Below are 12558 nucleotides of genomic sequence, written 5' to 3'. Positions count from 1 at the left end.
CCAGCTTTCTGCCTGACATCCACTGTGGAGATCAGTTCTGAATAGTTGTCGGGTATCTCCAAGACTAAAAGGAATATTCTTTCCGATTGGACTCCAAGTGATTCCATTCTTTTCCATTGTCAACACATGTGTTTCTTTCTCTCTGAAGTATTCAGTTACGTTTCAGAAAATACCTCCTAAACGTGATTTATCATCTTTCTTAAAATAGAATTTGAAGAAGTGACGACTCTCAGATTAGTGGGAAGACAGCAAAAACAAACAGCAACGGAGTGATTTCAGTAGTGACAATCTCATTAAGCTGCCCGTTTCCAAATTTAGCCCATAGGCAGTTTTTTTAATTAAAAAATATTTTTAACCTAAATTCTTATTGGCTACGTGAAGTCTGGGTGGCTTCTGAATTCTTGGAAGCCATTCTCTTTTCTTCTGTAAATTTATGCTGTCCTTTAACCACTTCAAAATAAATTAAAAACTGGAAAGACAGAAATTCAGCCAAGCTACAATAACTAATGCAAAGCTGACTTGTGTTATGTAATCTCAAAATGGAAGTTTCCTTTTGAGGTCCATATTTGGTTGTTCAATTTTGTCATGGTGGAAGTACCATCATCCAGATCATGGGGACAAAAGAATAATTAGAAAACAGCAACACGGCTTCTGTGTTTGAGTCAATGTTATGAAAGAGAGTGTGATGGATGTAATTAATCAGCCTTTTGAGGCCACATGGCTGGTCACCTGGGTTTGAAATACACTCTAGCTTCGAAAATATAGACGTTGGCTGACTCAAACTGGTGGCAAGTTACCTTTGGCTACTTTAGAAGAGACCAAACGGAAACAGCTTGCTCTGAATGCAAAAAAGCCCGAACCCGGGGGAGAAGCCTGCTCCCAGCACCGCGAAGACACCATCACCTTAGTGGTGTAAGTGGTGTACTCACAATCAGATGACCCGGTGTGAGCGTGAGAGTTTGTCAGTGAATGTGTTGAGTGGATGAGGGCTGGGCCTGGGGACAAAACAGCTTCAAAGTTCAGGCAGGGAAGGCCCGGCTTGGCGCTGGATCCACCCGGCTGAGTAATCTCATTCTCCTCAGATGCCTTCTGGTTTTCAGCTGTCTTGGGTTTCTTCCTGAAAATAAACAAAGGGCCCTTTGAAGGAACTGACTGCATATTTGGGAAAAGGCATTTTTAGAATCTGTTAAAGATAACTTGATTTTCTTTTTTTTTCTGAGGGGGGATGGGAGGGAGTCCAGTATGTCCCTTGTTTTAAAACAAGCTGATTCTTGTTTTTTTCCCTCCAGTAATGGCCTAACTGGGAACACATGAAAGCATATGGGCCAAGCAAACAGCACCACATTTGGACTCTGTTGGCTGCATAAAAAGACCCTGTCCCAGAACTTCAGACAGCTTGAGCTACGTATGGCTGACATTATCCAAGAAAGCATCCTTTTTTCCCCCCTTAAGAGTTTTAACATGGTCTGGAAAAATACTAGTGGAGGTTTTACCGTTCTAGCATTTGTCAGGAAGCTTAGAGACAGGACCCGTGGAGTAATGGGAGGAGCACTGGACTGGGAGTCTGGAGACTTGAGCTATGGTACTAGCTGTGCCTCTAACTTGCTGTGTGGCCTTGGGCACCTCACTTCACCTCTCTGGGCTTCAGTTTCCTCATCTGTAAAATAAAGGGCTTGGATTAGAAGGCCTTAAAGGTTCCTTCCAGTTTTCAGTTTCTAGTCATGGAACACATTATGTAACAGTCAACTTTCTTGCTGTTATTAGATTTTATTTTAGATCAACACATAATTTCAAATCACGATCTAAATTTGCAGGTTGTACAGATGAGAGGGGTAGTGATGAAAGGATTTGTTAAAGCAGCAAATGAAAAGTGAAAAGAAGAGCTTAGACTCCAGTAGGTAAAGAAGGAAGGTGTCACACAGAGATCCTCTATTCCAACTCTTTACCCACGTGAAGCTTAAGATTCCCTTTGATTTTTGATTTAGTACATGATCCTGGAGTACAGGAGTGTGACTGTGTGTTTGGGACTGTGTGTTTGAAAAGAGATGGGTGAAGGGAATTAGAAAGTAATTGTCACTAATTGTTTGGGACCAGGAATAAGAAGTAAAACAGCTCAGCCATCAGTCAGCTCCTCTCCCTAGAACCATGTAACTGATGTAAATGAATAAATACTTAGCTTATGCTGCATGCACCCTAGGCCCTAGTCAAACCCAACTGGATTACTTGTCATATCCTGAACATCCCCCCCCCCCAATTTTCTTGGTTCTGTGCCTTTTTTATCATCATGTGTATGGTGAACAGAAAGAGTATTTTCTTTCATTTTTTTGGTAGGAGAACATGTGTGGTACAGAATTTGTTGTAAGTAGGTCTGTTCCCATGTTTCCCTTGTTTCTCTAAGCATGGCAATGGACTTGTTATACAGAATTTTTGTATTGAAATTTGCTGTACTGGGTAGTTAAATCTGCCCTTGCAGAATATGGTATTATGATTAGCATGCTGTGTTTCTGGTCCAACAGGTTGTGAAATCAAATCTGCTTTTCCAGAGGGCAGGAGGCAGAGATGGCATGGTAAAGATGAAAATAGAAGGAGAGCTTTCAGACATATTTTTCAGGGTGGAGGAAGCCAGTACAAAAGCAACAAATTGGATTCCTTTACCCACCCTTTGTTGAATGGGTGACTAAGGAACAAACCCCCAAATCTTGAGGGTCTACATGGACCTTCAAGGAGCTTGTTTCTGGTTTTCAGTGTAGGGAAGTATCCGAGATCAAAGTTTCCAAAACCCAACTCATTTTTTTCCCATGGAAACCAACGCTTCCTCTACGGTCCCTATTTCTATCACTGCTGTTTGTCACCAGGTTTGCCACCGGGTTGGAAACCTCAGGGTCATACACCTTCCTCTGCCTTAAAGCCAGTTTGTCAAGTCCTGACAATTGTGCTTCCTTCATATTCTGCGCATCTATATTTCCATTGCTATCACCGTAACACCTTTTATTCAGACTGTTGTTTACTTTCTGACTCCCATCCTCCTTGACTTCTCTACTGCCACAGCTTTGATTCACTAAATCTGAGATGACCACATTAGGCTGACAGTCAAGGTGAATTCCATGTCTATGAGACTGTAAACTCTCTGAGGGTGAAAAGAATGTCATAGCTATTTTTGAATTCCCTGTGATCACCCATTCGTTCCTTCTTCCTTCCCTCCCACTATTCATTTATTCATGTATTCATTTCACAAATACTTATGTGCTTATGATGTGCCAGCATAGGCTAGGAAATAAAACAAGCCTGATTTCTGCCCTCCCAGATTTGCTGTCTAGTGTATACCGTTAAGCGGAGTTGCTTAGACAAAGCTGTCATTCAATATAGGTGTGTTGATGGAATGAAATTGAGTTGAAATTAAAGTATATTTTGAAAATAGTTATAGTCTGAATCCCAATTAAGTTTCCTGTTCTTTATGCAGCAGGGAAATCTACATCGACTGGCTGCTTTTCCTTTGAATCCATGAAGTGCATTTGATAAGAGTAGGACCACTTTGCCCGCTGAAGCTAGGCTGGTCCTCATGAATCATTTAAATATCGGGATGAAACACTGACAGACATCACTTAACGGAAAAAAAAAATTATTTCTGATACTCATAAACAAGGCCTAGGCTAGTTTCAGACGTGTGCTTCAGGAAATTAAGGAAGCCCTCTTTCAGACATGAGTACGTGGTCAACCCACCAACATTACTCTTTTATTTTTAACTTTGCAAAAGTTGTATTGTTCTTTATATCAATGGCCTTGCTTCCTTCCCTAGATTTGATCCTGCTTTCTAACTGACATCTTGCACCATATTCTCCTGTTTGTTGTCTCAAGGGTCACCTCTGGAGAACATTCAGAGCACAGAGGCACTGAAACCACTTCTACAAACAGAAAATACTGAAAACTCAACCTTTGGGCTCAGCCCTTCATTTGCCTAATATCACTTTACTTGTCCTTAGACCACTGGGCCGTTTCCCAACTGCACAGATAACAGAGAGACACTCATTGTCCTTAGAAACAATTCATTTTCCATCTCACTCTCTAATAGTTCTCTTGTACTCCTTTTTCCAGACCTGAGAAACACTAAAACGTGGCAGCAATCTACATCTAGACATGCACAGGTGCAGTTATTTTGACCCTTTTATTTTATTTTGCAGTTATTTTTGCAGTTCATATTTTATTAAGGAGGAAAAAGCAAGTCCTGTAGTAATTAATTGAAAATACCTTCTTTGGCTGTGTAAAAGAATTATATAAGCACAGCACATCTGAGGGCAAGTCTCTCCAAACCTCGGTGGCTGTGCACTATTCCCTGGAGCCTGTAGAGGGCAGCAGCACACCGGCGGACTCCAGGCAGCATGTCAGGCAAACTCCCCACCACACCAGAACCTTCCTTCTGGTCACCATGCCAAAGGTTGGTTTGCCAAGCTCTGGCCGGCCGCTTAGCCTCTTTTCTCCCTCTCTCTCCTCTCCCTCTCCCTCTCTCTCCCTCTCCCTCTCTCTCCCTCTCCCTCTCTCTCCCTCTCCCTCCCTCCCTCCCTCCCTCAATGTTAAAATTATACACTCTGATGAAGTCGCCCCTCAACCGGAAAATGAAAGCTCCAGTGAAAAATTAGGCGAGCCAACGACAACAAAGAAAGAAAATGGGAGAAAGGAGAAAGGGGGCTGGTGAGGGGGAAGGATTTAAGAACAAGAAAAGGGCAGATGTTTCGTAAATACATGCAAAGCAAAACTGGGTGTACGCGAACACTTCCGCAGAGAAACAGACCAATCACTGTGCACTTCCTCCCGCCGCACGGGTGGAGCTCTGCATTCAAAAAAAGTGTGGCCGCAGGCACCTGCGTTTCAACGGTCAGTTCTGACATTCTATCTCCCAATTGTCCAAAGAGAACAAACACATTTTCATCTCCCCACTACAGACATTTCTGTTACAGAAGAAGGCTGCTTCAAGAACTGGGAAGGCGATTTAAGGTGACGGGAGGCTGAGTTAGCCAGCAGGACCTACTGGTTTTTAACTCTCCTTGTGCTGGCCCTGGCAACAAGTTTTGGGCTGAAACATAGCAGTGAGTAAGGCTGTGGATGATGCTGGCTCTTTCCTTGCTAAGACCGTATTTTATGTGTCAAGAAATATACATGAAAACATACTGAGGAGATGGTAGGCATTAAGCATGTTAAATGCACGGAAATTAACTAGGTCGGTGGCATTTGATGTATAGATTTCACACTTCTTTGCACATATTGCACACATGCAGTGATGGCAATGCTTTCGGCAACATATGGAAAATAAATATTTTATCTGTGTGAGCTCTCCTCAGTCTCCGGGGGCTGCTGAGGGAAGAGTGTTCTCTTCTGTCCCCCTCTCCCAATTTTCTCTCTTCGCTGGGCTCCCACCCTCTCCTGCACATTAACATGCCTTCCACTTATCAGCCTGGTTGGATGGAAAAGGATTAGTCAGAACGTCTTTTTGATAAATATTCAGTCACTGGATCATGACAATTTTGACCCATGACCTTGCTCATCAACTCCTTCCCCCACCCCAATCGTTTTGGCGTGGTAACTATTTCTTTGCTCTCCTTCCCAATAATACATGCAAGAGGCTTAGTAGAGTGTTTGGGAAGAGGGGCAAAGGGGAGGTGGTAACAAACCACCCCAGTGGGGGTTGGTAGTAGAACTGAGCTCTACCATCAGTAGCTGTGCACCCTAGGCAGATTCCTCTGCTTCTCTGGGCCTCAGTTTCCTCATCTGTAAAATGGAAATAATAATACCTTCTAGGGCTGATGTGAGGATTAAATGAGACACTTCCTGTCAAGTGATTGGCATGGCGCTGGCGCATGGTCAGTGCCCCATGAGGGCAGCTCTTTCACAGACAGCATCAGTTCTGCGGTTTTCATCATTTCACCTAGAAGGAGGCACTTCCTTTATCTTTTTTAATATCTAGCTTTGGGCAGGGGCAAATGGATTGTAATTGCAGCAAAGGCAGAAAGAACGCTAGGATAAGCAAACTCTTCAACACTTTGATTTCACCGTATTACCCCCCGACACATTCTTTCTGTTCACGTGTTTGTCACTGCTGCTACTACACTATTAGCTCCTCTTGAAGGTGAGGGTCAAGCAAGCTACACTTGGCCTAGAGAAGCCCATCAAACCTGAGCACTATGGTCTAGTCATTGAAACCAACCTTGGCACTCTATCTTATCACGTCTTCTTACAATTTATCCTTTCACCGCTTGGTCTAATGTTCTCGGATCCATTTAAGATGTTTTCATGATTAAAATATTTTATTCTCTCAATTTTTCAACCTTCTTGGCAAGGTTGATTTATAATGTTTTTCAGTATATTTCTCCCTCACTGTATCAGTCAGGATCTTGGCAAGAAACAGATGGCACACTCAGAAGTTTTAATTGAAAAGAGTGTAATGAAAGGACTCTCTACTGGGGTACAGAGGAGGTTAGGGGATCCTCAAGGGATGGTGATACACCAGGGACTAGCAATAGTGTGAGGTTGTTAATCTCAGCTTTAAACTGCTAAACTGAAGGGGCAAGGAAAGGGGTGGAGTTCCCTAAGTCTAGTCAGAACTGGAGTAGGGAAGGGGCTGGACTCATAATACCCTGACCCCACTCTCCTCCCACTCTCATGTCTCTTGCTGATGCGTCCTGTTGCCTAAATTCAAAGGGAAGCCAGAGGAGAAGGCAGCCTAGGTAACGTGGTCCGGAGAGGTCGGTCTCCTGGGCCACGCATCAGGGCAGAGAATGTTCTGGGGTTTTGTGTATGTGTGTCAGGGGTGAGGGGGAGATGAATAAGCATACCTATTTTCCCCCTCTCCATCTCCTTTACCCTTTTCTTCTCAATTATACTTTCTGGAAGGAAAGACACAGCAAATCGAATGAAATCAGTTCTCTCTTAGTGTCCATTTACCTGTTTTGTCTATTTGTAATTTATGGGGGAAGAAAACTGAACATAAGCTATGTGAGAGCAAGGATTTTTGGTTTGTTCTGTTCGGTGCCACACCCCTAGTGCCTAGAACAGTGCCTGGCACATAGTAAATGCCCGGGAAATTTTAGTTGGCTGAGTAAATATACTCATGTCTGCTGTGCCAGACGCTACATACACATTATCTCATTTAGTCATTGCAACAATCCAGGTAAGTAGGCAGGTTGCCGAGCCCAGTCGTGCAGGTGGTGTGGGAGTGGGTAGGCTTTAAAATCTAACACTCACTCTCTCCTTACCCACCTCCAGGCCTTGAGACTTCACCCAGGTATTGTGAATCCATAGGGAGGGATACGTTTATAATTAGTCCACATTTTTATACCATATTCACCTTACTGAATGAAGGTTTGCACCTATCAAGTCTCTGTAAGTTTTATTATTTCTCTTTTACATATGAGGAAGCTGGGTTTCTGAAAAGAAAGGCTGCAAGGATTAGAACTCAATTTGTCCATTCTCTAGGACCTGCAAAACATGAATGCAGGCACTGGTATTCTGCATAGGGGAAATATGTCCAATGGCACAAACAGCCCGGCTCCCTTGTGGGCTTCCCGGAGATTTTTAGGAAATCTTAGCTCCTGATTTCTAGGTCTGGTTATGGGTTCTCTGCAGTACAGGACGGTAGGAGTGGCAAAGACTCTCTTCCCTCCCAAAGGATAAACCAGGCTGAAACTTTGGAACCAGGCTGCATCCCGGTGTGCCTGTGATACCTGCACCGGCAATAGTTACTCTGTGATGAAGAAAAACTCAGAAAACTCTCCAGATGTGGGGATTTCTAACGCATTCTTTCGCTTGAACTTAAGGACGAATGAAGGTGATTCCACAAGCAAGTTCCTTGCACGGGTATGGAATGAGGACACTCTATTTTTGACCTTTGGTCATGTCTTTAGTCCCCAGTCCCTCGAGCGCATTGGTACTGTAGATCAGCCTAATGGTTCCCACCTCCAACCTGGCCAGGCAGGCCTGCCTATTGCCTTCATATCCGTCACCACCAATTACAATTCAGGTGACTGACAGCATTAAAGGTAAAATGCAATGCAAAATAAAACAACACAAAACTCTGACTTCATCCCTTTGGGTTTGATTTATGCCAGAATAGTTAAAGACGTAGAAAATATGAATGTGAAAATCCTACCTGAAGCCTGAGAGGGATGTTAGTCTCCCAGGTTTGGAGTTTTCCAGTAACAGAAATGTCTGTAAAACACCATCCCGTTACCTTCCTCACACCATATAGGAAAATGTGTAAATATAACAACCAGAATGAGTTTTTGTTCTAAAATATATAATTATTTTGCATGCATAGCCTCTAAGTAATTTAAATTTCTGGCTTTTCTAGTAAAAGAGAGCATATATTCATCTGTTACTTCTAGCAATGATCAATGAATACTTGATGTCACTCTTTGATCAGTATTTTTCTGTAGGCATCATAGCTCCTACCCCAACTTATTTCTGCAACTTGACTTGCAAGGGTTGTACTTCTCCTACGTAAATATCTGATGTGGAGGGAACTAAATCAAGTACTCAGAGCTATGCATCCAGAGGGCAGAGCTGACCTGGGCACAATGGTTTGAGATGTGGCCGAAGAAGCCCGCAGCTGCAAGGGTGGGTGTTGGCCCCCTTGAATAACAAGGAGACCACAGCACGGGACACAGAGATGCAGCTACATCACAGGTGGACACAGGCACGGAAAGCTGGCTCTCGGATGTGTCCAGCGTGGCGTGAAATGACAAGCTGCAGTGAGATTCAACAGAATGGCAAAGAGGGGTGATGAGAAGCAAACAGATAGGGCTGGAGCTGCCACCGCTTCAGGCAGAGGCGCAGATGACCAAGCAGAACAGCACCGGTCCCTGCAAGGTGCGCTCAGATGCAGCTCAGCACAGCCACCCCGTGAGGCAGGCGCGATGCTACCCAGGGAGCGCACTGCAGGCTGGAAGCGGAGAACCAATGCAGGCACTTCAGGACTGAGTCTGGTCACCTGGCTGCACCCAAGAGATGAAGCCATCTAAAATGTCATCTGCTCTTACAATTGTGTGAGTTTTTTAAAATATTAAACAAAGTGAACTAGGAAGCCTTTCACTGGAGGCATAATGTACTCACAGTAGTTTTCAAATAAATGGTGTCACTCTTCAGGTAAATCACTCCAAGGCTTGGGCCTAGTGCAGATGTTCATTGGGGCAGGGAGCAGAGAGCGGCTGCATCTGGATCAGACAAGGAACAAACAAAGATAAGGCTGTTAAATGAAGAGGTGATGCTGATCGCTCATGCTATAGAGCCAGAACCGTGGGACTGGGTTGAGAGTCGGGTCCTGCACTTTGCACCAGAGAACAGTGGGTCAGGGGAGGGAGATGGAGAGGGCGTTGTCCAGGCCCCGTTTTCAGTGTTTCCACCTGACTGCCTGGTGTGAAGCTGTTAACAGCACCCGCCAGTGTGGAGCTGACATTGTGATCCTGAGTTGGAGTTGAGGTGGAGGGTGAGGGTAGGGGAAGCCTGGCCACAGCGGACTCTTCTTCCAGTGTTCATTCCACCGCAGTCTCTCTCTCATTGCTGCTCTGAGATTCTTGCCTATCTTAAAAACGCCCACTGACCTGGCCATGTTTCTGAGCTCTTGCCTTCTCTCCACCCTTCACTACAGCCTCTGTTTTCTGCCATATCCTCTAACCCCGAGGAGTTCAGCCTCAGGGGCTACAGAATGGACCCTTGTCTGTCTCAGAGCCTCAGGCCCAGAGGTCTTTTCCCAGGACTTTCCCCTTTGGCCACACTGCGCCCTGATTACCACTTTATTCTGGAAACTCTCCTCCCTTCTCATTGGGACGCTGCATCATCCTGACTTCCCGCTCTCAGTTCTCTTCTGCCTCTTCCACTGACCTGCCTTCTCTCTCCTGTTTCCTAAATGCAGACAGGCCTCAAGATTCTCTCTCTCCTCAAGCTTTGCCTACACAGCCACCCTCCATGGCCTCAACAGTCACTTCTCCATAGAGAACACCCACATGGCTATCTTTAGTTCTCGCTTGTCTACAGAGCTCCTGCATTCTAAATAACTGCTGGTTATCGGTTCATTGATTCATTTGCTTGTTTGTTCATTCATTCATTGTTTACACACACTCTATTAGGCACCTAGAAAAGATGAATAAGATGGGGCCTCTAACTCTGAGAAGCTCACATCTCCATCATACACTGCACAGGCACTTCTAATTCAGAAAGTTTCCAGCAGAATTCATTGCCCTTCCCTCAAAATATGTTGCTTCTCCAGCCTTCCCATTTCCTGCTACTGGTACCATCTTTGTCCAGTTACTTGTGACTACAATCGAGGCGTCTTCTTTAGTTCCTCCTTTTCTTTCATTTCCCATATCCAATCAGCTGCCAGCTCCTGTGGTTTTTACTCAGGCTGTGAATCAATACTCACTTTTTATCCCAACACCTATTGATCCTTTTATCACCTGTTGCCTAGACTTCTGTGAGTGCCTCCTAACCGGCTTCCCTTCCCTCAGATCCTCTTTACCTCTAGTCCATCCTTCACAACAACACTACATTTACTGTTCTAAAGCACCATTCTAAACACATTACTCCTTTGCTCTTTGCTTACTGGATTAAATGCAAACTTCTCAGCTTGGCATTCTAGGCTCCTACAATATAGCCCCAATCTAATTTCTTACTCTTTTCTTCTACAGTGCATTCTACACTGCAGAAGTCCCACTTGTTCCCACCATGGTCATGGTCTTTCCTCCCCTTTCCCAGTGTCTACATAGAGCTTCTTTAGGGGTCATCCAAACACCACCTCGCTTATGAGACATTTTCCAAAGGAAAGTGCCCTTCTCAAATCCTCAACCACTTTTTGCACCACTCCCTTCCCACGTTCTATGGACTCTAATAATTATTTGTGTAATTTGTCTCCCCCCGCCAAGCTTCTTGAAGGCAGAGGCCATTTTTACTTTGTACCCATAGTGCGCAATGCTTTGAACACAGGTTAGTGCTTAGCTGATGTCTGCTGATTCAGACCCCAAATAGACAAAGCAATTTTGAGAAAGAAAAATGGAGCTGGAGGAATCAGGCTCCCTGACTTCAGACTATACTACAAAGCTATAGTCATCAAAACAGTATGGTAATGGTATAAAAATAGAAATATAGGTCAATAGAACAGGACAGAAAGCCCAGAAATAAACCCACATGCCTATGGTCAATTAATCTATGATAAAGGAGGCAAGACTGTACAATAGGGGAAAGATAGTCTCTTCAATAAATGGTGCTGGGAAAACTGGACAGCTACATGTAAAAAAGTGAAATTAGAACATTCTTTAATAACGTACACAAAAATAAGCTCAAAATGGATTAAAGACCTAAATGTGAGACTGGACACTATAAAACTCTTAGAGGAAAACATAGGCAGAACATTCTCTGACATAAATCACAGCAATAATTTTTTTTGATCCATCTCCCAGAGTAACGGAAATAAAAACAAAAATAAACAAATGGGACCTAATTAAACTCAAAAGCTTTTGCACAGCAAAGGAAATCCCCCTGTAAAATGAGGGGTTGGGGTAGATGAGCTTTAAGGTCTTTCCATAAACAAAATGAAAACACAACCCGCAGATTGGGAGAAAATATTTGCAAATGATGTGACTGACAAGGGATTAGTCCCTCAAATTTACAAACAGCTCATGAGGCTTAATATCATCAAAACAAACAACCCAATCAAAAAATGGGCAGAAGACCTAAACAGACATTTCTCCAAAGGAGACATACAGATAGACCAGAGGCACCTGAAAAGATGTTCAACATCACTAATTATTAGAGAAATACAAATCAAAACTACAATGAGATATCACCTCGCACCAGTCAAAATGACTATCATCAAAAAATCCACAAACAATAAATTCTGGAGAGGGTGTGGAGCAAAGGGAACCCTCCTACACTGTTGGTGGGAATGTAAATTGGTACAGCCACTATAGAGAACAGTATGGAGGTTCCTTAAAAAACTAAAAATAGAGCTACCATATGATCTAGCAATCCCACTCCTGGGCATATATCCAGAGAAAAACATGGTCCGAAAGGATACAGTTCATTGCAGCACTGTTTACAATAGCCAAGACATGGAAGCAACCTAAATATCCATCAATAGAGGAATGGATAAAGAAGATGTGGTACATATATGCAATGGAATACTACTCAGCCATTAAAAGGAATGAAATAATGTCATTTGCAGCAACACGGATGGACTTAGAGATTGTCATACTGAGTGAAGTAAGTCAGACAGAGAAAGAGAAATGTATGATATCGCTTGTATGTGGAATCTAAAAAGAAATGACACAAATAAACTTATTTACAAAATAGACTTAGAGAACTAACTTATGGTTACCAGGGGAGAAGGGTGGGGAGGGAGGGATAGTTAGGGAGTTTGGGATTGACATGTACACACTGCTATATTTAAAACAGATAACCAACAAGGACCTGCTGTACAGCACAGGGAACTCTGCTCCACGTTATGTAACAACTTAAATGGGAAAAGAATTTGAAAAAGAATAGATACATGTATATGTATAACTGAATCACTTTCCTGTA

At 43.5% G+C, this 12558-nt stretch overlaps 1 protein-coding gene across 1 annotated transcript in view; it reads right to left on the bottom strand.

Moving 5' to 3' along the window:
* ZBTB20 (zinc finger and BTB domain containing 20) overlaps positions 1 to 12558 on the bottom strand; it is a 797618-nt gene that overhangs the window by 39840 nt on the left and 745220 nt on the right. The window contains exons 6-8 of the mRNA XM_082654615.1: positions 9100 to 9200; positions 1494 to 1657; positions 930 to 1117 (exon numbers count right to left, since the gene is read on the bottom strand). Coding sequence (XP_082510741.1) covers positions 930 to 1117; positions 1494 to 1504 — 199 coding nt within the window. The 5' untranslated portion in view covers positions 1505 to 1657; positions 9100 to 9200. The remainder of the gene's footprint in view (positions 1 to 929; positions 1118 to 1493; positions 1658 to 9099; positions 9201 to 12558) is intronic.

This window comes from Grampus griseus (genome assembly GCF_964374135.1).
Source record: "Grampus griseus genome assembly, chromosome: 5".
NCBI lineage: Eukaryota > Metazoa > Chordata > Mammalia > Artiodactyla > Delphinidae > Grampus > Grampus griseus.
The sequence above is the reverse complement of the archived record's forward strand: the minus strand, read 5'-3'. Positions and strand labels throughout refer to the sequence as shown.